The 26811-nt window shown below is 46.0% G+C and overlaps 1 protein-coding gene across 5 annotated transcripts; it reads right to left on the bottom strand.

The window, feature by feature from the left end:
- Positions 1-81: 81 nt before the first annotated feature.
- On the bottom strand, positions 82-25993 carry USP30 (ubiquitin specific peptidase 30). Of its 5 annotated transcripts, none has more exons than XM_029230183.1 (13): positions 25818-25993; positions 22963-23072; positions 21638-21820; positions 15845-15948; positions 11321-11419; positions 10527-10572; positions 9311-9405; positions 4581-4640; positions 3984-4070; positions 3112-3192; positions 2797-3016; positions 1155-1275; positions 82-482 (listed from the first exon to the last, which is right to left on the bottom strand). In XM_029230183.1, exons 1-13 carry the CDS (start codon positions 25898-25900, stop codon positions 218-220), a joined length of 1554 nt encoding a protein of 517 aa, XP_029086016.1. In that variant the 5' UTR covers positions 25901-25993; the 3' UTR covers positions 82-217. The 5 variants fall into 5 exon arrangements, with proteins under 5 accessions (XP_029086016.1, XP_029086026.1, XP_029086008.1 ...); XM_029230193.1 differs by having other exon boundaries at positions 187-482; positions 10527-10569; positions 25818-25987; XM_029230201.1 differs by having other exon boundaries at positions 193-460; positions 25818-25987.
- Between the last annotated feature and the right edge of the window lie 818 nt (positions 25994-26811).

Below are 26811 nucleotides of genomic sequence, written 5' to 3'. Positions count from 1 at the left end.
CGCTGCACTGGTACGCACGGGCAGAGCTGTGCGGGGAGCCTGACCTCATTTGAATCGGGGCCACCAGCTCCTGTGTGGAGCCTGCTCTTAGAACACGCCAGAAGGCTGCAGGACTCTAGTGGGGCTGCTTGCACGTACACACCACAGCACACACGCACACGCACACACACACAGCTTGGACGGAGCCATCAGCTCTAGCTTCGGGGCCAGGGCAGAGTCATTCTTCAGACTTGCACTCCTGACTCTGGTGCTGCATCTTGGAAAGAACACGCTCGTAAAACAGCAGGTAGGCGCTGGAGGACAGCACCTCCTGCAGGCTGGCCTTGCGGACGGTGTCGTCAGAAATCCACAGCCACTGGTTGCTGGTGGAGAGAGGGTTCTTGGCCGAAGGCGGGGACCGTCGGTAGGTCACGAAGTGTCCCGAGTGCATGTCTCCGTGGTGGACAACAACTGCCACCAGCTGGAAGAGGTACGTGGAGGAGCTGAACGGTAGGAACAAATGCCAGTGGTTTACAAATACAACAAGGAAGGTTTAGAGGCAAAGCAAAGAGGAGGGCTTCCCTGGTGGCACAGTGGATGAGCGTCCGCCTGCCGATGCAGGGGACACGGGTTCGTGCCCTGGTCCGGGAAGATCCCACATGACGCGGAGCGGCTGGGCCCGTGAGCCATGGCCGCTGGGCCTGCGCGTCCGGAGCCTGTGCTCCGCAACAGGAGAGGCCACAACAGTGACAGGCCCGCGTACCGCAAAAAAAAAAAAAGCAAAGAGTAAAAAATCCTAGGTGTTCAACAATAGGGGACTGACACAATGGTCCAGCTATACAACTGAATACTATGCAACCACTGAAATAGAGACCTGTATTTACTGGCCTGGTAAACTGTCCATTCTTTGTATGTATGTTGTGTAGTATATGCGTGCACACACACACACACACACACAGCTTTACAGGTGGAAGACAAAGATTTAACTGGTGATCTATCTTTAGGTGGTGTCCCCAAAACTTTTAAAATTTCTTTCTTTATATTCTATGTACATACTTTCATACATATGTACATGTATACACACATACACATAACATTTACATTTTATGGACTTTATAATTCTTATTTTTAAAGCCATCAGTGAATGAGGCATATGCGTCTAAAAAGTGGCTCACCTGTAGTCAGGAACAGCTGGGAGGGGGAAGGCCATCGGGGTTGGCAGCGTGGGCAAGAAGGATGGGGAGCAGGTGCCGTTCATGAAAATCTGTGTTTTGGGGCCCCCCGGGTGACTCCGAACTGCAAGAGAAAAAGGCCGAAGGCAATGAAAGTGAGCAGCAGCTTTGGGTAAACAAGACATGGTTTGGATTAGCTTGAAATTTAACTCCCCAGTAAGGCTACAGAGGAAAAACAGACACGTGATTTTGTCCTATGCTGATTCATAAAACTTCCTTTTTGTCTCTGCCTGTTTTAATCCCCAAATAGGAAAAATGTACCCAGCTCCTAGCCTCCTGCTCACTTTGACAACTCTGTGAGTCTTTGAGATTCCCAGCCCTGTTTGCTAAAGACCTGCACCCCTGCCAGGGAGAAGAGGAAGCCAGGGCAAGGAGGTCCTGGATTTAAAACTGGGCCCTCTTCCCACCCCAGCTGCTCCCAATGTTAAACTATTGACCTTTTGAGAAAGGACAAAGCTCGGTCTCCCTGTGAATGATGTCCTGCCACACAAATGGATGTAGGAAAGAATGTAGGAAAGAATGTCCTGCCACACAAATGGATGTAGGAAAGAATAATGGTAGTAAGGGGTGTTAGGTGGGGAAAGTCTGGGGTGCAGGGAAGACAGTCCTGGCACACGGGTGGCGAGTTCAGGCTTGGAGCCTTGAAAGTCGGTGAGTTTTCCTCATTTACAAAGAACTGAACATATTACATACAACACCTTTATAAAACTGTCCCAACGGGGCTTCCCTGGTGGCGCAGTGGTTAAGAATCTGCCTGCCAATGCAGCGGACACAGGTTCGAGCCCTGGTCTGGGAAGATCCCACATGCCGCAGAGCAACTAGGCCCATGAGCCACAACTACCAAGCCCGCGCGTCTGGAGCCTGTGCTCCACAGCAAGAGAGGCCGCAACAGTGAGAGGCCCGCGCACCGCGATGAAGAGTGGCCCCTGCTCGCCACAACTAGAGAAAGCCCTCGCACAGAAACGAAGACCCAACACAGCCAAAAACAAATAAATTAAAAAAAAAACAAAAAAAACTGTCCCAACACTTCATTCCAGTACCAGATCCCCCATCTGTTGTTTGCCCCTGGACCAATCAGCCTCTGGGAGCCTCGGTTTTCTCTTCAGTGAGACAGAGTGATAATAGCTACCTGGCTTCACTGGGACCCGATCAATAATTAGCTTCAAGGGAGGATGGTAATGGGATCAGACAAAAAGCAATTCAGCAAAGAAGTATCAACCCAAATAAGATGTTCAGGGATCTTCAGCCAGGACATTCCTCCCCACAGTTCCTGTCTAAACGAGGTGACTGTACTGGGGAGAAGAAAAGAGAAGAAATTCACTGGAATGAGTTGAGCCAATTATTGTTTAGTCAGAAGACCAGAAAGCAACCTTTTGCTTTCCTGCCTATAGTTTTTCATTTGTCAGAGAGTTTTTAAAAACTAGACATCTCATGACTGTATCATTTAAACCTCTTTTACAAAACCTTTCCCTTCCCACCCCCAATCCTGCTGTTCTCAAGAATTTAAGCAGCCGTCGGGTGAGCCTGGCCCTTGTGGCACAGGGAACCCGCAAATTCCAGCTGCGTTGGCCCCTCGGGCAGGCACCTGGCTTGGGGGCTGCCGGCCCGTCTTGCAGCTCCAGCGCAGGCCCTGCCTTCTCGTGCAGCTCGGGGCTGCGGTGAACGGGTTTGTGTCCGAGCAGGTGATACTTGTAGATGTCCATCATCAGGAACTCGTTGAACTGCACGTGCTCGTGCCGCTTCAGGGGTGTGCCGTGGCTGGACCAGCTCAGCCGCTGGAGGTGGATGCACAGACACTGGGGGAGCTGCGGGTGGGAGAGACGGAAAGAGCCGTGGGTCGGGAGCGGGACCCGGGGGGCCCTCGGGAGCAGAGCCGGCCAGGCATGCGGCATGGGCTCACCTTCCCTAGTTTTAACTGTTTGACAAACGTGGTCCTCTGGTGTTCCACCTTCTCGCCATTCAGCGTCCCTTTTGCTTCAATCTGAAATAAAGGAAACATCTCTCTGCAGCAATTCTTTTTGGTTTTTTTTTTTTTTTTTTTTTTTGGCAGCGTTGTGCAGCTTGCAGGATCTTAGTTCCCCGACCAGGGATCGAACCCACACCCTCGGCAATGAAAGCGCCGAGTCCTAACCACTGGACCGCTAGGGAAGTCCCTCTGCAGAAATTCTTGAAACAGGACCCCTAGGGACAGCTGTGGGTCAGGCTGGCGTTACAAGTGCATTCACTGGGCACTTGACGTCCACCTGCTGAAGGAGCTCAGCCGCCCAATTATCTGTGAGTTGTCTTCACTCTTTTAGTCATTAACTAATGGTGACCGTGGAGGCAAAAGAAGTAAAGAGGCCGCACTGAAACTGACACTAGCATGTCATTTGTTTCGTTCTGTGTCTTCAAAATTTCTGGCCCCCACAGTTCCTCTTAATTCAGAGGGTGATGTTTAATTGCTCGGGGGAGTCGGCCAGGTCGCTCAGCTGAGGCAGATGTGAAACAGGCGGGTGCGGAGGGAACTGCAGTGAATTGGAGTGGGCCTGTCCCACCTCAAAAGATGGCACTCAAATTTTTTTCTTTAAACATTTTGTGGATGAAACCAAACTCATCTGGGAAAAAGATTTGGTCCGTGGGCTGCCAATTTCCTCAGCAACTTAGATGGATGTGGCTGTGGCTGCAGAGAGCCTCTGGGGGTAGTCGGCAGAGCTCAGGGCCGGCGGTGTGGGAAGCGCTGTATCAGGACACGTGGGCCGGCTCAGGAAATGGCACTTGGGGTTAAAGCCATACCTTCGTACAGTTGTCACATACGACATCCCGCACGGATTCCGACGAGATGAAGTGGTGAAGGCAGTGGTCCAGGGTCAGTGGATGACCCTACAGCACAAGAAGAACATTCATGGTTACAATTCAAGGAGAGCTAGACTGAAGCTGTTAACAGTGTGAAGCCCAGAGCTTTATTCTGCTTAGGCAGGCAGTGAAGCTTCACAGACACAACTGGGTGTTTCCTGAACAAATGGGGAGCCCAGAGCATCTTGGATTTGCTCTTATGGATAGATTCAAGGGTATGAGGACATAACACTGCAGAAAATTATGGGCTTCCATGTTCTTGTAGATAGCTTTGAATTTGAGATTAATGTGTGTGTGTGTGTGTGTGTGTGTGTGTGTGTGTGTTCAAAAAAGCCAAAATTTCTGCAGCAAGAGAGAAAATGCCCACCTTCTCCCCCCAAGACAGGCCATGGTACCACAGATTAAAACTAAGATGGGTTCAACCAACCATGTGTCTGAGTCATGTGTAGTAGCTGAGCTACACGAAATGTCTCAAAGCCCTTTCAGATTCAAATGTCTCCAAAACAGACCCCAAGTAAACCACAGATCAGTACATACCCATGTGGCAGCTGGAATACTTAGTGAAAGGCTATCGAAGGTATCAAATCGAACGGGACTCTGAAACACATATTGCAGAAAAACCAGAAAGGACTTAGGTTCAATTCAAAGCTTTATAGATGGGAAGATATACGCCTATAAAACAGTTTAATATTTACATGCCCAACAGTAACATAGTCAAACATAATGTACTTACCTAGAAGCAAATTCTATTAAGAACAACCTTGTAAACGTAAGAACTACAATAATACTAAAGGATATCTTGGAAAAACTATACAATAGCATACCTGTCCCAGCAATTTTGGGATTTTTATCCTAAGGAAATAACCATGGATAATAAAACTACAAGGATGTGGTTATCACAGCATCATTTATGACGGCAAAATGTGAATGGGTGAAAATTCTAGGGGGTGATTAAATAAATTATATCATATCCATATATTATAGAATGGAATACTATATTAAAAATAGTGCAGTAGAGGGGCTTCCCTGGTGGCGCAGTGGTTGAGAGCCCACCTGCCGATGCAGGGGACACGGGTTCATGCCCTGGTCCGGGAAGATCCCACATGCCGCGGAGTGGCTGGGCCCGTGAGCCATGGCCGCTGAGCTTGCGCGTCTGGAGCCTGTGCTCCGCAACGGGAGAGGCCACAGCAGTGAGAGGCCCGCGTACCACAAAAAAAAAAAAATAGTGTAGTAGAACTACACATAATTATATGGAAAGATGTGCATGTTATATGCATGTTATATTATTAACTGCAAAAAAAGCCCCAAAACAACAAATGATAAAACAGGGTTAAGAGGTCCTGCTTTCGGACTTCCCTGGTGGCGCAGTGGTTAAGAATCTGTCTGCCAATGCAGGGAACACAGGTTCAAGCCCTGGTCCGGGAAGATCACACAGGCCGTGGAGTAACTAAGCCCATGTGCCACATCTACTAAGCCTGCGCTGTAGAGCCCGTGCTCCACAACAAGAGAAGCCACCGCAATGAGAAGCCCGCGCACTGCAACGAAGAGTAGCCCCCGCTCACCACAACTAGAGAAAGCCCGCATGCAGCAACGAAGACCCAACACAGCCAAAAATAAATACATAAATAAATAAATTTATTTAAAAAAAAAAAAAGAGTTCCTGCTTTCGATTACAGCACAGTAGGTTGGCTAAACTAACTCTCCTTGACATAACAATTGTAAAATCTGGACCAAAACAAAACAAATTGAACAACTGGAGGGCTACCAAAAGCAGGCGGAAATGGAGAAGTCAATTCGTGGAGAAAAAGGACCTCGGTGGGGGAGATTTGCTATGTGTGGCTTCTTTGCCTGAGGGTCCCCCCTAATCCATGCAGTTCAGTGTTGGGTGGGAAAAAGCAGCAGTCTTACAGAATTAAGGTATCAGGAGACAGAGTTCAGGGCTGGTACAGAGGCTGGAGGAAATCCCAGAAAGAGAGGAGCCAGGAGAGGATAGGCCCTACAATCTGTGTATGAGCCCTGCCTGATTCCATGGCTGATCCCTAAAGCGCACAGACACGGAAGAGACTCCAGGGACTCAGCAAGAAGCTGCGGCTGGAGGCTGAGAAAACTGAGCAGAGATTCTGCCGCCCAGTGTTGGAGAGGGGGGGTTTGGAGTTTAAGCTCAGCCAAGGCAACTGCCTGCTAGAACAGAATTCATTATTTCTCAGAGAGACATACCAGAATCCAGAGTCTCTTCTACAGTGTCAATATTAAAAAATTACTAGACACACAGTACAAAGAAAGAAGAAAAGTGTGACCCATGGTGTGTAGGGGAGAGGAGGTGAGGACCTGGATGGTGCAATTAGCACAAGGACCCTAAAGGAGTATATTATAAATATGCCCAAGGACATAAAGGAAGAGAGAGTTATTCAGATCTAGCGGAGGACAAATAGAGGATCTCAGCAGAGAAATGGAAATTATAGAGAACCGAAAGAAATCTATAATTAAAAGGAACAATAACTAAAATGAAAAATTCACTGGACAAGCAAACAGAGATTGAAGATGGGAAAGACAGTCAGGAAATTTGAAGATAGGTCAATAGAAATTATCTAAATTGAAGGACACGGAGGAGAAAGACTGAAGAAAAAAGAACCAGGCCTCAGTGACCTGTGGGACGATATCAAATGGACTAACAAGTCGAGAAAGGGGCATACATTTTTTTGAAAAACAGAGTGGCCAAAAAAATGTTCAAAGTTGGTGACAAGCATAAATGTACATAAATGTAACCAAACCAAAACAACAGCAACACTGTCAACCCAAAATTCTATACACAGCCGAACCAGTCTTCAAAAAGAAGAAGGGCAAAACAAAACCATTTTTATATAAATGAAATCTAGGTGAATTTGTCAACAGACCTGCAAGAAATGTTAAAGGAATATTTTTAGACTGAAGGGAAAAAAATATCAAATGGACCTGGATCTACAGAAGGCACTGAGGAATACTGAAAATGGTAAACGTGAAATTTTTTTCTTTTAATTTCTTTTAAACACATATAATTGTTTAGAGTAAAAATTTTTATGACAGTGTTGTGGGGTTTATAATGTATGTACACGTAAATAATATATACGACAAAGCACAAAAGATGGGGTAACAGAACTATACTTTCATAATGTTCCTACATTTTACACAAAGGAATATGATACTAACTCTAAATAAACTGTGATAAGTTAACACTGCATGATGTAATCACACACACACAAATGTAAAAAAAATGTAGCTAAAAAGCTAACAGAGGAATTACAATGGAATACTAAAAAGTATTCAATTAACCCAAAAGAAGGGAGGAATGGAGGAACAGGGAAACAAAAACTATATGAGACAAGTAGAAAACCAACGGTAAAACAGCAGACCTAAATCCACCCTATAAATACCTACATTAAATGTAAATGGACTAAACACACTGAATAAAAGGCAGATAGGAAGCTGGATAAAAAGGCAAGACCCGATTATATGCTCTCTACAAAAGCCACACTTTAAATACAAAGACAAAAGATAGGTCAAAAATAAGAGCACAGAAAGAGACATACCATAGAAACACTAGTTAGATGGAAACTAAACAGACAAAATAGACTTCCAGACAAGGAGTCTTACTAGAGATAAGGAGGGACATTTTATCACGACAGTAAGAGTCAACTCATCATAATTAATTCATGTGTATGTGCCTAACAGCAAAGTCTCAAAAGAAATTCAGCAAAAATAGAACTAAAGAAATAAAAAGAAACAAATTCTAGCAAACACTTAAGGAAAAAGCAATACCAATATTACCCAAAGACCTTGAGGAAACAGAGGCAGGAATACTTCCCAGCTAATTTTATGAGGCTAGCATAACCTTTATAATAAAACCTGAGAAAGACATTACAAGAAAATCATAAACATGAAACACGAATAGCCTTCAGAAAATGTTAGCAAACCAAATCTAGTAATATATAAAAAGAATGACATCACAATAAAATGAAATTTATCCCAGAAACACAAAGGTAGTTTAACATTAGAAAAATCAATCACTGTAATTCACCATATTAACAGAATAAAAGAAAAAAAAAAGATCATCTCAATATATGTAAAAACGTAAGACAAAATCCAATTATTAGTCATGATAAAAACTCTCAGCAAACTAGGAATAGAAAAGAACTTTCTCAGTGTGATAAAAGGAGAATATAAAAACTCAAAGATAACATCATACTTAATTACGAAACACCAAATATTTGTTTCTTAAGATTTGAAACAAGGCAAAAGTGGAAACAACCCAATGTCCATCCGCTGATGAATGGATAAACAAAATGTGATCTATCCATACAATGGAATATTATTTGGTAATATTTGGTAATAAACAGGAATGAAGTACTGATACATGATACAACATGTGGAAGAACCCTGAAAACATTATGCTGAGTGAAAGAAGCTAGTCTCAAAGCACCATATGATTCCATTTATATGAAACGTCCAGAATAGACAAACTATATAGAGACAGAAAGTAGATTAGTGGTTTCCTAGGGCTGACAGAGTGTGGGGAGAAATGAGAAATGACTGCTAACGGGTACAGGGGTGGTTTTTTTGTGTGTGCGGGAGCAAGGGGTGGGTGATGAAAAATATTCTAAAACTGACTGAGGTGACAGTTGTACAATTCTCTATTTTTGCATCATGCTCAAAATTTTGCATAATAAAAATTTTAAATCTCAAAAGCAAAACACACACACACACACACACACACCAAAAAACCAGCCCTAGAATCTGTTGTGTTCACCATGGGTATAGACCCAACCTTAGGACTCAAAACCCTGCCAATCACAATGGGTCTGCTGCTCTTGGTACAGAAGATGCCATCTGAGAATCAACTGATATGTCAGCACTGACCAAGGGGGGGCAGTGGGTCCACCAAGCCTACAGACCCCAGAAAAATCACAGAAGCCAGACACCAATGTCAGTCCTCATGCTCTGGATCCTTCATGAATCTTTTTTTTTTTTTTTTTTTTTTTTTTTGCGGTACGCGGGCCTCTCACTGTTGTGGCCCCTCCCGTTGCGGAGCACAGGCTCTGGAGGCGCAGGCCCAGCGGCCATGGCTCACGGGCCCAGCTGCTCCACGGCATGTGGGATCTTCCCGGACCGGGGCATGAACCCGTGTCTCCTGCATCGCCAGGCGGACTCTCAACCACTGCGCCACCAGGGAAGCCCCATGAATCTTAAATAAAACCTTGCCAGAAAATATCAAGTATTAGTATTGTATTTACCTGGTGCTCACAGTGTTTGCAGACCATGTTACTAGTAAGTCTTCCATGAAAAGGATGCTGGGACTTCCAGTGGCTGGATGTGGGATGAGGTGACCCTGGAATACAGAACACCTTTGGATAGGCCACCTCTAGCCCTCCGGCACCAACCTCAAAATTCACCCCCCTTCTTAGTATGTGGTAGACACACCTTCTTTAGGAAAAAAAAAAAAAAAGTTCCTGAAAAGGACACTGAAAGAGGTTCCCTTATTGAAATCCATCAAAAACACAACCAGTTCCCTTCACAGGAGAATTTACACAGGTCCTCAAATGTGGTTTCTATATAATAGGCACAGCCACATTTAAAAAAGAAATTTGTGTTTGATAATGTCTTTTTACAAACATTGTTTCAAATGTTTGAGATGTCACAAGAATGATACCACTGGTGAACATTCCATAAAGTGAGATAAACCTCTGAAATCATCAGAATAAGCAAGTTCTGAAAAACGCGAGCTTTGGGGGGGATAGGATGGGGGCTAGCGGAATAAACACAGCAGCGTGGTGTGCTAGTCGGAACCACGGGCTCCAGGTCAGGCCAGCCTGGGCTGGGTCCTGGCTTTGCTTATTAGCCACGTGACCAGAGCCAGAGACTTCATCCCGGTAAGCCTCAGTTTGCTGGAAATGGGGATAATTATGACCCCACTATCCTCCATACCCCAACTTCATAGAGCTGTTGGGAGGCTTAAGTGAGATATTACGGTGCCTGGCACATGGTATGGACCCAAAAGAGAATTGTTCTCATTACTACCAGTGTGCAAAGGAATTGATACATCATTTTTTTTTAAGTGTTAAGAAAACAATAATTTCCTTCCAAGGAGGAAGGGATCATTTGCAGGAATAGTTGGCCAAAGTGTAAATGCTGAGGACACAGCAGTTTCAGCTTATTAAGTGCACCAGAGGACCAATTCAAGAAGGTAAAGAAAAACCCTAGTTTGAGGGAGAAATAAGTCCGCTCAGAGGAAACTGAGCAGGGCTCGGGTGTGATGGAACAGTTCAAGATGTTCACCAGGGGGACAGTTTAAAACTATTCCCAAAACACAGGTTCCTTTCAAGTACACACACTCCAAGTCAGAATGGGTGTCACCAGAAAAAACATTATTTTTAGAAAACATAAAGCAAATTATTGTCATTTCTAAAAAGTACACATCTCACGTGTTACAGTTCAACGGAAAATGACTACCTCTGGTGTGGCAGGTGATCTGTCTGGGAGTCATTTCTGACTGCTGCTGTAGGGGACGAAAAAGAGAGAGGCTGAAAACCCTACTGCAATCTCTCTGATCACCCACCCTCACCCCACTCCCTAATCTCACAAGTTTCTGTGCTGACTGCACAGTTCAAAATCAACTTTATTTATTTATATATTTCTTTACTTTTAGGCCATGCCGCTCGGCACGTGGGATCTTAGCTCCCCGACCAGGGATCGAACCCGAGCCCTCTGCCTTAGAAGCACGGAGGCTTAACCACTGGACCACCAGGGAAGTCCCTCAAAGTCAACTTTAAACCAAGCTTCCTAAAAGGGGCCTTAATTATGCTCTCTGGTTGGTTACTGTACCTGTTCCTTCACCAAATGCAATTGAACATACTGCCTCTCTGGAATACTCCCCCCCTTTTACCAATTAACTTTTATCAACTCCCTAACATTTATAATGTGCCAGAGAAATAAGATTCATTTAGCATTCCTGTGGCTCCTTGTTCTCCTGTATTAAATGGGGGGGGGGCGGAAATACATTCTTTCATCTCAAGCCCAACACAGATTGCAGCAGGGAATCGTTTTTAAGAGCTCGACATCCCTAACCAAAGTCACCAATTGCCAAGTGTGACGTTTAAGACCCTCCCCCAGCCTCATCCCACTACTGGGTTTTTATCGAATCTTACTTTTGAGTTTAAAGTTACACGAAAATTACATTTGTATTCCCTGTACCTGTTCGATATGCACAGACCGCATTCATTGTATCGAGAGTGTTAATGGTTTACCTCTAGGGAATGCACGTCAAACAGATGTGTGACCCGGGGCTGGTGGTCCCGCTCATCCTCCAAAGACGAGGTAATGACATGGAATAACTCATGAGCGTCCTGTCAAAGGGCAAAGCATTCTTCAGAGCGGCCCGAAGAGGCCGCGGCAACGTCAGAACCACCCCTGTGTGGACCACCAGGAAGACCCCCTATGGCTAAGGTGGGCAGAATTTGCTTCCCACCATCTCAAGGCCCAGTGCGTTAAATGGAAATGGTTACATCCTAGACATCTTCACGAGTAAAGGCCCTGAAGTGAGAGGCCCAAGGAGAGAGAGAAGGAACGAATGCTGGGTGGGCAGGCTTCACGCTGATCCGAGCCATCTCTGAGCCTGTTTTAGCTTTGCTGAGAGGCCTCTGACCTCTGCTCTACCTGACTACTGTTTTGTTTTCACTGTGGTAAAACACTCACCCAATTTAAGCTTTTTAAGTGTACAGCTCATTGGCATTAAGCACATTCACACTTGTGCTCCCATCACCACCGTCCATCTTCAGAACTTTTCTCGTCTTCCCAAATGGAAACTCCACGCCCACCAAACGCCAACTCCCCAATCCCCCGCGCCCCTCGGCGCCCACTGCTCTACTCCACTGTCTATGGGTTCCACTTATGTCCTCAGATAAGCGGAATCACACCGTATCTGTCCTTTTGTGACTGACTTGTTTCACTTAGCACCATATGCCGATTCATCTATGACGTAGCACAGAATTCCCTTCCTTTCAAAGGCTGAGTAATACTCCACTATGCACACCTATCACATCTTGTTTATCCATCAGCCATCGATGGGCAGGTGAGCTGCTTCCGCCTTTCAGCTGTCGTGAACGATGCTGCTGTGAACCGGGCTACACAAAATATCTGAGTCCCTGCTTTCAGCTCTTACGGGCGTACACCCAGAGCAGAATTGCTGCCTCATGTGGCAGGGGACTATTTTTTAAGGATCAACTCAAACGCCCCTCTCCCCAAAAGCCAAAGCCACCCCGACTCTCCTGGGATGGGCAGCCCGTCCCCCCTGAACTCTGATGCGGCTGATACTCATTGGGCTGCCACTCTTGGCTCCGTCCACAGTCACCAGAGCGATCTGTTTCTAAAGGCAAATGACTTTTCTCTTCTGCTTTCAACCTCCCGATGGCCTCCACTGCTGCAGTGAACGGCTCCCTTCTTAGCTGGCTGGCCAGCCCTGACACGCCCCGGCCCTAGAGCCTTCTCCCCTCCCCGCCGTGCCCCAGCCCCTGGCCTTCTCTTGCTCCCTGAACTTGCCAAGCCGGCTCCCACCTCAGACCTGGGTCTTTCCCGCGCCCGGGTCTTCACGCCTTCACGCGGCCGCCTCTCTCTCATCCTTCAGGGCTCCTCAGGGAGCCCTCCGTCACCAGCCCTCCCTGACCTAACCTCACCCCCGGCCATTCAGCAGCGGCCCCACAGGCTCTCCCTCCAAACTACCCGCTGAATCCCTGAGGTCTCTCCACTGCCCTGCCTCAGCCCCAGACTGAGCTGGACCCTCCCCGGCCTGGGTGTCTGCACGCCGCCAGCTTTCCTCTCTGCTCCCGTCCTGCCCCCCTGCACCCCTCCTGTACACAGAGGCCGGCGTGGTCCTGTTCACGTGTTAGGTCGGGCCAAAGCGGTCCCCTGCCAATGCTCCGAGTGGCTCCCCCTGCACGCAGAGCAGAAGCCCAGCTCCAGCCCTCGGCCTCCCAGGCCCTGCAGTCCCCACAGCCCCCTCTCCTCCACTGCTTGCCCTGCCCTTCCTGCCCTTCTCAACTCTGTGTCCTTGCAGCTGCTCGAGGTTTTTGCCCCGGCTCTGCTCCTCCGGCTGGCACGCTGCGCCCACAGCACCCCGGGCCTCACTCCTCTTTAGACTCCAGGTCTCAGCTGAAACCTCAGGTCTCTAGAGAAGCCGCCCCCTCTAAAGGAGTCCCCCTGCCGCTTTCCTCTCACCGCCCGTCCTCCCGCACTTTCTCACATCACCTTCTTAGCACATGTTAAAGTTACCTGTGGGTGGTCTGCAGCCCCACCCTCACTACACCGCGAGCTCCTTGAGCACAGGGCCCCTGCAAGTCACGCTTGATACTACCACCCAGCGCCCTCAGCAGGCCCTTCCCGAGGTCGGCGTTCAATAAGCATTTGTTGCACATATAAATGAATCCCCTCTGAGGCTGTGACCAGCAGTTGGCGAGAGAGTGATGGAGAGTCCAAGGTAAGTAAGGCAAGGCTCTTGCCCTCAGGGACTCACAACCCAGGGGCAGACATGGCAGCCTTGCTACTATCTAGCAGTGCAATGCTATGGCCCTGTTATGACCAGTGAGCCCTGGACATGGAGCTGAGGGAGGATCATCTCTTCCTGCAAGGCTCGGGGAGCCTTGACAGACCAGGCATCTGGGCCAGCCCATGAAGCATGAGCAAGGGTTCACCACAGAGAAAAATCCCAAGACAGGATGGAGTTGGATCCAAAACCTATTCTGTCACCGTCAGCCATGTGATTACTTGGCCTTGAGAAAAGGAACAGTATCGCAGAAGAGCTGAAGAGCAGCCACTTTAGCGCCAGACTGGCTTGAATCCTGGCTCTGTCACTCAAATAGCTGTGTGACTTTGGGCAAGTCACTTGGCTGCTCTGAACCTCAGTGTTCTCATCTGTAAAATGGGGATAGTAACAGTAACTCCTTACAGGGCTGTGGTGAGGATTCAATCAGATAATTCACATACCTGGCCCAAAGCACCCCACAGCTCTAGCTTTAGACACTGAAAAGTGGTTGGATGACCAGATCATTAATAGTGAAGGTGTGGACAAGGCCCCATGCTAGATGCTCTGGGTACCTTCAAAGAGGAACAGAACCAGAGACAGACATGCTTTCTCCTTCCCATACATACTACGGCGCTCTGCGGCTCAGTGTCAGACACTGGAAATACTCCCCAGGAGCAACTGGGACTTAAGTGGGTCCTTGACAGAAGAGCAGGACTTAGAAAAGGAATGTGGGCAAAGAATGTCGCCTGTCATATCAGTAAACAAAGGACGTTGCTGGCCACCAAAGCATCAGCTCCTGCAGCCGCTCCCTACTGTGTCCTCTGAGGGGATTCAAGATGGGGAAAAGCAGGATACCGGCCCTAGACAGCTAAGGGGCATCTCGAAGGAATGATTTCAATGAACTCAGACACTTGCATCTTCCCTTACACAGAAAAATGCTAAATTCATTAACTTGACATGTCTGTTTTTTCTTAATTAACAGTAATCTTCTTTTGTTCTGACTACCTGTTTTTGTTTTTGTTGATTTTGCAAACACTTGATATATCCTGCTCCTCCCTTACCTCTTGGGAGCAGTCCCTCAGAGCTATCTGAGAGGCTGCCTCCCGGGCTTAAGTCCTCAGGACGTCTGTCAAATAAAACCTAATTCTCAACTTTGAGGTTGTGCATTTTTTTTTCAGCCGACAGGTATCTGATGTTAAGGACTAAATCTCAGTCACTGTCTCAGTTTAGAGAAATGTAAAATGTAGCTAAATAATTCCAGTTACCAGAGGAGGGTTTAAAAAGTATCTCTAAATGGAAAAATATTTCAACATATAATGGATCAATCGAGAAGCACTGTTAAGAAAGTATAGGATACTCTCAACGTCGTGTTTAAGAAGTAACACATACATGGCTTCAGATGGAAGTGGAAACAGAGATCATCTCTAAAGAAGAGGGGAGAGAGGAAGCCTTCCCGCCTCACTTCTCCGTTTTTACATGCCTCCTGCTTCAGCCCCACAGTTTTGGGAGCCCAGGGGCTCTGGTCCAGGGGCTCCCTGGGGGAGGCAGAAGCAGCCAACCCAACGCTGGCCAGGGCCAGCCTGGAAATGTGGCGGCGGGGATGGACCGCCAGAAGTGTACACCAACGGAAGTGGAAGTTTTGGTCCCTAGAGCTTCACTCTCTCAGCCTCAGCCTCGTCCTCTGGGGAAGAGGAGGAGGGTGGCCAGTACCAAAGAAGACAAGGAAGCTGTAGTCGTGGAAAAGGGGGGTGGGAGTGGCTGGAGGAAGGCCCTGGGACTGCATATGACAGCTGCTCAAGGTTTGCGGCCACTCTAAGCCAGCCTCCGAAGACTGATTTTTTTTTTAATGAAGGTATAATCTAAAAAAGAGTCTCACCCAAACCTCTGAGCCTCTAAGGTAAAGCCACCTGCTTCTCTCTAATAGGCCCCAGATGTCCCCACCATCCAGTGAAATGCAAAGTCACTCAGGAACTAAAAAGATTTTCCCTCTTTGGCAGCTGTGTGCTCACGCTCTATCCTGTGAACCTTCCCTCTCCCCTGATTGCGAGAGCAGGAATAAAGTTCACAATCTGGTCTCGGGACACTAAGGCTGTCTAAAATGTCACAGAAATGTCCACGCAGGTCAGACAACTGCAAGGTCAATGCTGGCGTTTATTCTTCCCGCTGCAGCAATGCAGCTGTTTCTGGAGCTCAGGCCCCACCTCATTAGCGGGAAAGATTCTCCAAGGAAACCTGCTTTGAATGTTGTGTTCACCTGCTCTTCAAACGAAGAGATCTGCCATCTGTACATTCTTAAGACGTCCAACAAGCAGCTTGCATCCAAGACCTCTTCATCAGTGACTTCTTGGCAGGATAAAGCTGGGAACGAAAAAGGTAGCACGGTTATTAAGTGAACCAGCATGACAACCAACCAGAAAAGCTGCACAGCACAGCGTGTCAGAGCTAATTAATAACGTAAGGGCTGTAAAATTCGCCTTGGAATCGTGTCTCTTTCATTATTCTTCCTTGTAGTCTTACCCAGTGCTTCGTACACTAGCAGACACTTCGTGTTTGTCGAATGAATGTAAGTTTTCATGAGGCTGCACCATTTAAATGAAGTAATTGACTTTCAGATATCTGAATTACTATCATCAATATAGATTTACTGTTGCAGGATTTGTAGTGAATACAATGATTTTAACTCACAACTCTGAGGGACAGGAGGGCCTTTAAACAACCAGCCTTTAAACAACCATCTGGTCCAACCCTACACTCACTGCCCTAACCCCTCTCTACAGGACTCTCTCCTGTGGCCATAAGGCCTTCTCTTGGATTTGTTTGCATTTGAGTTTCTGATTACCACCGCCAAGCATCAAGCTCTATGAGGCAGACTGAAATGGTCTTCTGAGTGGTTTACTTTTCAATCAAGGTAGAATCAAGCCTAATAGACAAAAATAAAAGTCTGATGGGCTTATGAATTTATATTACAATTACATCTAGATGGGGGTTGGCAAACTTTTTCTGTAAGGGGTCAGCTAGTAAACATTTTAGGCTTTGCAGGTGTCTGTAGCAACTACTCATCTCTGCCCATGTAGCACAAAAAGCAGCCATAGGCGACAGATAAGTAATATGTAATATTACATATTACATAAATAATATGTAATATTACATATTACATAGATAATATGTAAACAAATGACCATGGCTGTGTTTCAATAAAACTTTATTCACAAAAACAGGCGGTGGGACTTCCCTGGTGGTGCAGTGGTTAAGAATCCGCCTGCCAATGCAGGGGACATGGGTTCGAGCCCTGGTCCGGGAAGATCCCACATGCCACAGAACAACTAAGCCCGTGAGCCACAACTACTGAAGTCCGCGCACCTAGAGCCTGCGCTCCACAACGAGAAGCCACTGCAATGAGAAGCCCGCGCACCGCAACTAAGAGTAGCCCCCGCTCGCCGCAACTATAGAAAGCCCATGCGCAGCAACAAAGACCCAATGCAGCCAAAAATAAATAAATAAAGTTATTTAAAAAAAAAACAGGCGGTAGGCCAAATTTGGCCCAAGGGCCATAGTTTGTTAATTCCTGATCTTGACCAACCCCCCGTCCCACAGCATATTGTTATGGACCAGTATATCACACTGGGCCAGTACTGCTAGTGCAAAGGAGATAAAAATACAGCAGCCTGCCCTCTCAGTGCAGTTTCTGGGAGCTCAGTGATTCTCCAGATAAACTAAGCCAGCCTGTTTCTCCTCCTTGATTTGCAGTCAGGGAACTTGAGAGATAGCTCTGAATACTTCAGACTCTGACTCTGGAGGGTCTGAACACTGCCAACGCCACCCCTCTCAGAACATGGCTGGTGCCGTGGGTGGTGACCTGCGGTGGAGAAGCAGCAGCGTTGGCAGCCAGTAGCCAGTCATCAGTGCAAATAAACCCTGAGGTCAGACCTTTACCCTCCAGTATGAAGGAGGCCCGTCAGGAGAGGTCCTGTTCCTTCCTTCTTCCTCCTATATTCCGAGGCAGCCCTTCTGTTAGCTTTTACCCTCCCAAGGAAAATCTGAATGTCCCCTTCAGCCCAATTTTGCCTAAAATGCTGTGTGGCAATGTGGCAATGTCTACTAATTTTCATATCCTACAATCCAGCAGTATGACTTTCCCAGGATCTACCTCAGGGAAAGAGGTGCCTATGTGCACGATGGGCATGTACAAGGATGTTCACTGCAGCCTGTTTATGTAGACAAGGCACCGGAAGCAAATGGCTAATTAAACCGGGATATCTTGCGATTATGGATGCTATGCAGCTGTAAAGGTGTGTGACGTTTGTAAATCACATGTTTGATAAGGGTTTGAGTCCCAAAATATATAAGGAACTCCTAAAACTCAACAACAACAAAAATACAGAAAACCAAATTAAAAAATGGACAAAAGATCTGAATAGATGTTTCATAAAAAAAACACAAAAACCCCTAGAAATGGCCAATAAACACATGAAAAGATGCTCAACATAACCTATGATTAGGGAAATGCAAATCAAGACCACAATGAGATATCACTTTCACACTCATCAAAAAGACAAGGGGCTTCTCTGGTGGCGCAGTGGTTCAGAGTCCGCCTGCCGATGCAGGGGACACGGGTTCATGCCCCAGTCCGGGAAGAACCCACATGCCGTGGAGCGGCTGGGCCCGTGAGCCATGGCCGCTGAGCCTGCGCGTCCGGAGCCTGTGCTCCGCAACGGGAGAGGCCACAACAGTGAGAGGCCCGCGTACCGCAAAAAAAAAAAAAAGACAATAACAAGTGCTGGTGAGGATGTGGAGAGCTGGAACATCTGTGCACTGCTGGTGGGAATGTAACATGCCAAGGCTGCTGTGGAATGCAGTATGGTGATTCCTCAAAATAGTAAACAGAATTACCATTTGATCCAGCAATTCCACTTCTGGGTCTATACCCCCCAAAGTTAAAAGCACGGGCTTGAACAGATATCTGTACACCAGTCTCCACAGCAGCATTATTCACAATGGCCAAAAGGTGGAAACAACCCAAGCATCCACTGACCTATAAATGGATAAACAAAATGTAGTGTGTATATACATACATATACACACACAGCGGAATATTACTCACATCCAGCCTTAAAAAGGAGTGAAATTCTGACACATGCTACAATGTGGATGAACCTCAAGGACATTATGCTAAGTGAAACAAACCAGACATAAAAGGACAAATATTGTATGATTCCACTTAAATAGGGTACATAGTCAAACTCATAGAGACAGAAAATAGAATAGTAGTTACCAGGGTCTGGGGGTAGTGGAAACTGGAAAGTTATTGTTTAATGGATACAGAGTTGCAACACGGGAAGATGCAAGCTTTCTGGAGATGAATAGTGGTCATGGTTGCACAACAATGTGAATATACTTAATACTACAGAACTGTTTACTTGAAAATGGTTATGGTGGTAAGTTTTACATTATGAATATTTTACCTCAAATATTTATTTATTTATTATTTATTTATTTTAATTTTGGCTGCATGTGGCCTTCGTTTCTGCACACGGGCTTTCTCTAGTTGTGGAGAGCGGGGGCTACTCTTCGTTGTGGTGCGCGGGTTTCTCATCGCAGTGGTTTCTCTTGTTGTGGAGCACGGGCTCTAGGCACGCGGGCTTCAGTAGTTGTGGTGCACGGGCTTAGTTGCTCTGTGGCATGTGGGATCTTCCCGGACCAGGGCTCAAACCCGTGTCCCCTGCATTGGCAGGCAGATTCTTAACCACTGCGCCACCAGGGAAGCCCCTTCACCTCAATTTTTAAAAATGGGCAAAGGATATGAGTTGGCAGTTCACAGAAGACAAAATACATGAGACCAGTAAACTCACAAAAAGAAAAAAAAAACGGTGAATGAGGCAGAGCTACAAGTAATGAAATGGCCATTTTTCTAATACATATCATGTTATTTGGTCATGAAAAAACAAACAAAACAATATATCATTTCTGTGGGTATTTAGAAACATAGTTAAATGCACAGAAAGTGGTTTGGAAGGTTACACTTATCTTTTACTTTTGGGAAGGCAGGAAGGGAGTGGGTAGTGATAAAGAGAATTTTAGCCTTATTTGTAATGCTTTAATTTTTCAACAAGAAGAATTTACTCATGAATTACTTATATAATGAAAAACTATTTCTAAAAACCAAGATAAAAGACACTGAGAAGCAGAAGCAGAGAAGGAAGAATATAATGGGAGGACAACACCTAACCCTACATTATGACACCTATGTGGACGTGTCAGTTCTTCACACAGTCTTTGGGATGGTATTTTTTTTTTTCAACAGGGCAGTAAAAGAAATTACTTTCAAGTTGCCTCTTCTTTTTTTTTCAAGTTGCCTCTTATACAGAAGAGCAGAACTTACTTTTCATACAGGTTTCTGTGTCAAGCTGAGATCATACCTCAGTGAAGCAATATTTAGCTGAGTGTTTTTAAAATCCAATTTTTTTTCTGACTGTGTAATACACACTTATTATTGAAAGTTTTTTTTTTCATGTTTTTAAACTGTCACCTGCACCATGCCAAAATAGCCATGGCTAACATTTTGGCTTTTTCTGTCCAGCCTTTATCTGTGGAAATTTTTGCTTTGGCTGAAGTAAAATTATACCATATTTCGTACCCCACTCTTTCAAACTTAATAGGATAGCCTATGCCCTCTCCCAAATTAAAAACAAAACAAACATTTCATAAAGATGATTCTTAATGGCTATGCAACATTCCATTGATTGCTTAATCATTCTACTGCTGGATAACCATATTCTTTCCTTTTTCCCCCCATTACCACTAGGTGTTGGAGATCTTTGCACATATAGTCGGCCATCCATACCCACTGGTTCAGCATCCTCAGATTCAACCAAGGATTGAAAATACTAAGGAAGGGAATTCCCTGGCGGTCCACTGGTTAAGACTCCGCGCTTCCACTGCCAGGGGCCCAGGTTCAATCCCTAGTCGGGGAACTAAGATCCCCCTGCACAGTGCAGCCCCCAAAAAAGAAAATACTCAGGAAAACAAATTCCAGAAAGTTCCCCAAAGCAAAATTTGAATTTGCCAGGCACCGGCAACTATTGACATAGCATTTACATTGGATCAGGTATTATAAGTAGCATGGAGATGATTTAAAGCTTATGGGAGGATGTACAGACGTTATACACAAACACTACACCATTTCATATAAGGGACTTGAGCATCTGCAGACTTTGGTATCTGCGTGTGGGGTGGTCCAGATGCTACAGGAGGAAACCCAGCTCTACAGTCAAAAAAAGTGGTTTCAAAATGAAGTTAGATTGGTGGCTTCCTAAAACCTTTACCAAGCCCGTGTACACTGTGACTCTCCAAGCTCGGGGCCAGTATTGGGCCATTCCCACACTTGTTTGCCCTGAGAACTCCACTGCAGGCTAGTGTAAATCATCGTCCACCAATTACTTGGTCAAACGGTACTGAACATTTTGCAAGCTATTACTGTGTGGTTCCACTGTTTTCCAGAAAGGCTGCCCCAAGTTACGCCACCACCAGCATTTATGAACGTGTCACCCAACAGCTAGCTGGTCAGGATTGTGGATTTTCCAATCTTTGCTGACAGGCCAAAAAATGGTACCTCACTATTATGTTATTTATATTTCTTTGATGATGGCCAAATTGCTTATTTTGTTTGTTAGATGCATTCTGTATCTATCTCAATACAATCTGTATTATGTCTTTTGTGAATTACCTTACTTCCTAGGCTAAGACACTTTTTGTTTTTAAACTTTGATGTTTGTGAAACCAGAGTACTTCTTACAGTCAAAATGCTTAAATGGAAGTGGATTTTTCTCCTTCCCTAAAAAGCTGTTACTAAACTGACAAGTTTTAAAATAAATGATTACAGCTTTGATTTTAAAAAAAAACACCTGTCTCTAACTATTGGGCCCTTAGTGCTTTTATCATAATGATAGGTATGATCTTTTTCTACATAAAGGCCATTAACCTTTTGCCTGCCATCTGGGCTGCTGCTCTGAAAATGCACAGCACGCCCTTTACATTTCCAGGTAGGTACCTTTCAAGAGATGCAACAGTGTCAACGACAAGCGCTGGTGTTGGGGGGACTCCTCCTGACCCCTGGTGTACTGGGTGGTGAACTCTTCCAGCCACTTGATGAAGGTGGGGCAGGCAGACAGGCCTTGCAGCAGGGAGTTCATGAAGCAGGTGTTCCCCAGGTTGACAAGGCCAGGCACAAGCCCTAAAAAAGTGGGGGGAACAAGAGAACAGCGCATCGCATTGGACCATCTCCTTTATCTTCTCCCATTTGGGACCCAGAATTCCTGCACCGTGGCCTTGGATTGAAAACCCCTACCTCAGAAAGTCCTCATCCACAGAGAGCTGGGGGCCAGGCATCCTGTCCTAGCCGAGGCCCAGTCCTACCACTGCTCCTTCAGGAGACCGTAAGCCGCAGAAGGACAAGTCCGGGCCGCGTGTGACTACTGAAATGCACCAGAGTGTCTGGCACAGCCTGGTTTCCATTGAATGTTCAGAAACACTTAGTAACCTCTCTCTCTCTTTCTCTCCCTCACTCTCTCTCTTCTTTGTTAAGAAAGCAATGTTTCTCACAACAGAAGGAAACAATTGTTCTGTTCCTGTTCCCCAGGACAATGATTTTGTTCTTATAATCAGTGGGAAAGACACCACTACTGCCATTCTGATCAGTCCTTCTGCAAAGAGATCAACAAAATCTGACATACTTCCCTCTTCCGCTGAAATTAAAAAACAAAAACAAACAAAAAAAACTTTTTATTATGAGAGCTCTCAAACATGCACAAAAGAAGAGTAGATATCTAATGAACCCGTTACAACCATCCCCAGAATTAACAGTGATCAACATTTTGCTACACCTGTCCCTTTTATGTATTTATTTATTTTGGCTGAATTTTAATCAATATAAGTAGAGCAACATTGACAAAGGGGGGCATTTTTAAAAATAAGGAAATAGATTTTTGTGTTAGTGAAGAAACAAACTTGAAACATTTACTAGTGACTAGCAGCTATTCAGTGAAAGCACAAAGGCGTCACTCTATTAGGCAGCTGTACAACTGAAAAACACAATGGCCATAGCAATGAGAACACTTAGACAATCAAGCCACTTGAAATTTTTCATTACGAAGCATGTCTCAAACTCATGACCTTAGTGCGGGTGAAATATAAATCTTTTTACTACGGGGTATAACATAATGAGTCATTAAAATTAACTTCTGTTTAAAAGAAAGTACTACTGACAAAATTGAAGATACAAGAGAACCAAAAATGTCTTCCCCTTTCTGTACTGTTTTTAAACAATAAGAGTTTGGGTCCAGTCTATAGACCATGATCCAAAGGCTTCATTCTTACCTTTTCTACGCTTCTTTCTTTCTGTAATGGGACCCCAAATAACATATATTCCTGCTGCTAGCGCAGCGGCAATTCCACCTATAACACCCCAGTTCTTCATGAGTTTATATCTAAAAAAGAAAATAAGTTTACTGTCTTTCCTCATCACAAATGCAATATGTGTATATACAGGTACAGGTACACAGAAATAACATTTCATCAAAATAACCACTGTCCTGCCAAATACCTAGCTTTCAGATTAAAATAATATACAGTATAGGATTATGTCTTGAAAATCAGCACATTTAGACATTAGGATTTGAAACCTAAGTCAGAGCACAACCTCCCCAGAGCCCCACCGGCCAGGGCTTTCCTCCTGCTCTGCCTCTCATTCTGCTGCCATACCGGTCGCCACCCCGGCCACAGCCAAGCTCCCACCCCAGGGCCTCTGCACTGCGTTCCCTCTGCCTCAGATGCTGTTTCCCCAGGTCCCACTGCTTGGCTCACTCCCTCCCCCTCCCTTCACTTCTAACAAACTACTAGAACCTGCACTCGTGGCCCTTTTACCCAGTTCTATGTTTTCTTTTTACCACAGAGCTCACCACCTTCCAACCTAACTTTCATTTATTCACGTTTATTTTCGGTCTCCCGCAACTGAAATGCAAAGTCCCCACGGGCAGGGATCTTTGTTTTACACACTAACATATCCCAAGTGTTTCCAAGTATTTAGATCACATAGTAGGTTCTTGATAATACTTATTAAATGATTGGGACCTGGAGAAATATAGAAATGGATTTATCTTTTAGGTTATTAAACGGGGTAAGGGAGAGGCATACAATAGCATAAAAGATCTTCTAAATATTTATTATATTACAGTTTTCTTCATTTGAGGCTTGACTCGAATACTGAAGTTATTCTTTTACTACAAATAAAGAAATTTCATCAGTAACTTAAAACACTGTCTTCATACACAGTTATGTATTTCCACTAAATAAGGCAACCAATATATGTACCTACATGTATCTGTGCAATATATACCTATATATATGTGTTAGCTACATATATGTGTGTGTGTATGTTTAAAATATTCTTATCCCCATGTGTGGATCATGTGAATATTGTTTTGACCTCAACTCAGTCAACATTAACTCAGGGAAGAGCCACTGGTAATACTAGTAACTCTGTCTACAACAACCAACATTTTTCCAGTGTCATGGCTGATGTGATACACAACTGATGACTGAATTTCAATTAAATCTTTGTTCTCCCAAGACAGTGGCGGTAGAATGCGCACAGAACTTGGTTAAGAAAGTAGAATTCCATAATCTGGTTCAGTTCTGGTACTGCTATTCCCTATGGTGTCACTGCACCTTCTAAGCCTCAGCTTCCTCATCTGTACAATGGGGACAATTGTGAGACCTACCTTACAGAATTATTGTAAAGACTGAATAGGTGCTAATGCATGGGGTGCATAGTAAGAGCTTAACAAATATTAGCTGCTGCAATTATCAAGTATTATAATCTCAGCTTCATTCATGAAAGTTATTCTTGAAGTTTCTTAATGCAACATTGTGCTGACTTTTACACAATAGGTATATTCACGTGAGGCCACGTGGATCTGAACTCATGGCTGTTGGGCTGCCAAGTCTGTGCTTCAAACCAGGAAGCTCATGGGGAAATTGAAGGACAGACTGTCAAAAGGATGGGAGAGAGGGCCTGCCTAGGTCCTAAGTAGGGCATGGATAAAAAACCCAGGGCCAACTCTGGAAACTCCACAACACGAGGAGAGTAGTGGGGCCTGGGAGTGAAAAGATCTGGCTTCTCCCCGCAGCTCTGCTATCAGCTCAGCTGTAGGACCACAGGCATGGCCACTGCAAGGCCCGTGTCCCAACTACAGAATGGGGGCACTGGACAGGATCGCCACTGAGGACTTCCAACCCTGGGATGATAAGCTCTTTAGACTGCTCCAGTTCCAGAGGGAGGAAGCTGACCTGAGCAATGGGTCTCAGTCATTTAGGGTCACGAAGGGGGCTTGGGGGGAGGGACGGAGCCACACTGCTCAGCTCTGAAGCCTAGAGCCCGAGGGAGGGTGGATAAGACAAGGGACATAGGGACACTGACAGGGTTGAGAACCCGTACTATTGGGGGTCCTAGCAGGAATGTGGGATCTTAACAGGACTGGGAGCCTTAACAGGTTAAGGGGTCCTGATTGGTTTAGGTGCCCTTGCAAGATAAGAAGCCACTAATTAGATTAGGGACCCATACAGACTAAGGGATCCCTGGCAAAAGTGTGTGCGGGGGTGTGACAGGAAGACGGGTACTGACAAAGTGCGGGTGGGGGGCGCTAGCAAGCCCGGGGCACTTTACAGGGTTGTGAGAACCATGGCAGGACTGGGGAGCTTGACAGGTTGGGGAACCCTAGCAGGCCAGGTACTGACATGACTAGGGAGCCCAGAAGGATTGGGGGTATCTTGAAAGGATGAAGGGGTACAGTAAGGCCTGCGAGGCGCTGAGAGCTCCGAGGGGGCCATTGACAAGGCTGAGGATCCCTGCAAATTCTGGGGACAATGACAGGATAACAGGAGGCACTGGCAGGCGGAGGAGGGGGGTGGAGGGGGCACTGATAAAACTGGGAGCGCCAGCACAATTGGGGAGTGCCGACAGAATCGCCGTTGCCTGGAGGCCCTGGAGGCCCGTCGCCCTTCCCGCCCCAAGGCCTGGGCCTCCAACACTTCGGGACGCAGAAACCTCTGGAATGCTCACTCCGGCCCCTGGGGACCCTTACTAGGGCGTGAAAGGGCCGCCACAGGCCAGCCTCGGTACCCTGGTTCCTCTGGTCCCGGCCTCCCCGGCCGTCGCGCCCCCCAAAGCTCACCTGACGGCCGCCCCGGTCCGTAGGAATCGCTGGATGGCCCTGTCGGCCGCGGTCATCGCCGCCTCAGCCCGGCAGCTCAGCATCGCGGCTGCGCGGGAGGCCTGCCGCCACCCCCGCCGCGATCTCCGCGGCCGGACCCAGGGCTGCGGGGACTCCCGACACGGCGGAACCCGCGGCCAAAGTCCCAGCTCCTCCGGGGAAGGTACACAGAAGGACGGGCTCCCGGAAGAAACGGAAGTGGTTCTCGCCGGAGGACTGGAGTCGACGGACCACCGCCTTGTTTTTCTTTTTCCCCCTTAGTCACGGGCGTCTTCGGCGGTTACTAAGGGAGACCGTGCGGCCCGGGGTCGTTTGGTTTTCAAGTTTTGCTCGGGCCCTGTACATAGTTACACATATCCCATTTGCAGAAGGGGCCCTGGGTCATTTTTATTTTTCGGTGTAAAGAGGGCGACCCCCGCCTGAAAACGGGATCACAACTTGGCCACCGTTAGTTATAATTGTCGTCGGAGTGGAAATGGATCGCAGAGGAAGGGCCTTTAATGAGCATGTGGCACATCTCTGACGACACCTATAGAGAAACCGAGACCTTTAATAATAACAGCCACCAAACTTATTGTTTACTTAAATGCATTGCTAAGTACGTCACATGCATTATTCATATTCAGTCTTCACAGTTTTTACATCCCAGGAAATACAAGAAATTTAGAGAAAAAGTCTTTTGACACAGCTTGTAAGTGGTGGAAAAAAGTTTGGCAGGCAAGTCTGTGTGTCTCCAGAATAGCAGTGTCCAATAGAAATATATGGAAGTAAACATTTTAAATTTTCTAGTAGCCACATTAAAGTGAAAAACAACAGATAAAATTAATTTTATCAATATCTTTTACTTGACCCAATGTGTCCAAAATATTGTCATTTATATGGAAAAATTAATGAGATAATTTACATTCTTCTTCTGTACTAAGTACCTCTCAATTTGAACCAGTCGTTTTTCATG

Source organism: Monodon monoceros, unplaced genomic scaffold (genome assembly GCF_005190385.1).
Source record: "Monodon monoceros isolate NGI ecotype Baffin Bay Population unplaced genomic scaffold, NGI_Narwhal_1 Super_Scaffold_1, whole genome shotgun sequence".
Taxonomy (NCBI): Eukaryota; Metazoa; Chordata; class Mammalia; order Artiodactyla; family Monodontidae; genus Monodon; species Monodon monoceros.
The sequence above is the reverse complement of the archived record's forward strand: the minus strand, read 5'-3'. Positions and strand labels throughout refer to the sequence as shown.

Coding starts and splice junctions, on each gene's coding strand:
- USP30 (XM_029230175.1), bottom strand. CDS start 23,161: ATGAAATGTTATTTCTGTGTACCTGTACCTGTATATACACATATTGCA. Junction 15,949..21,637: donor ACTGTTGCATCTCTTGAAAG/GTACCTACCTGG, acceptor TTTCGTTCCCAG/CTTTATCCTGCCAAGAAGTC. Junction 1,276..2,796: donor GCCGGCAGCCCCCAAGCCAG/GTGCCTGCCCGA, acceptor TTTCTCTTGCAG/TTCGGAGTCACCCGGGGGGC.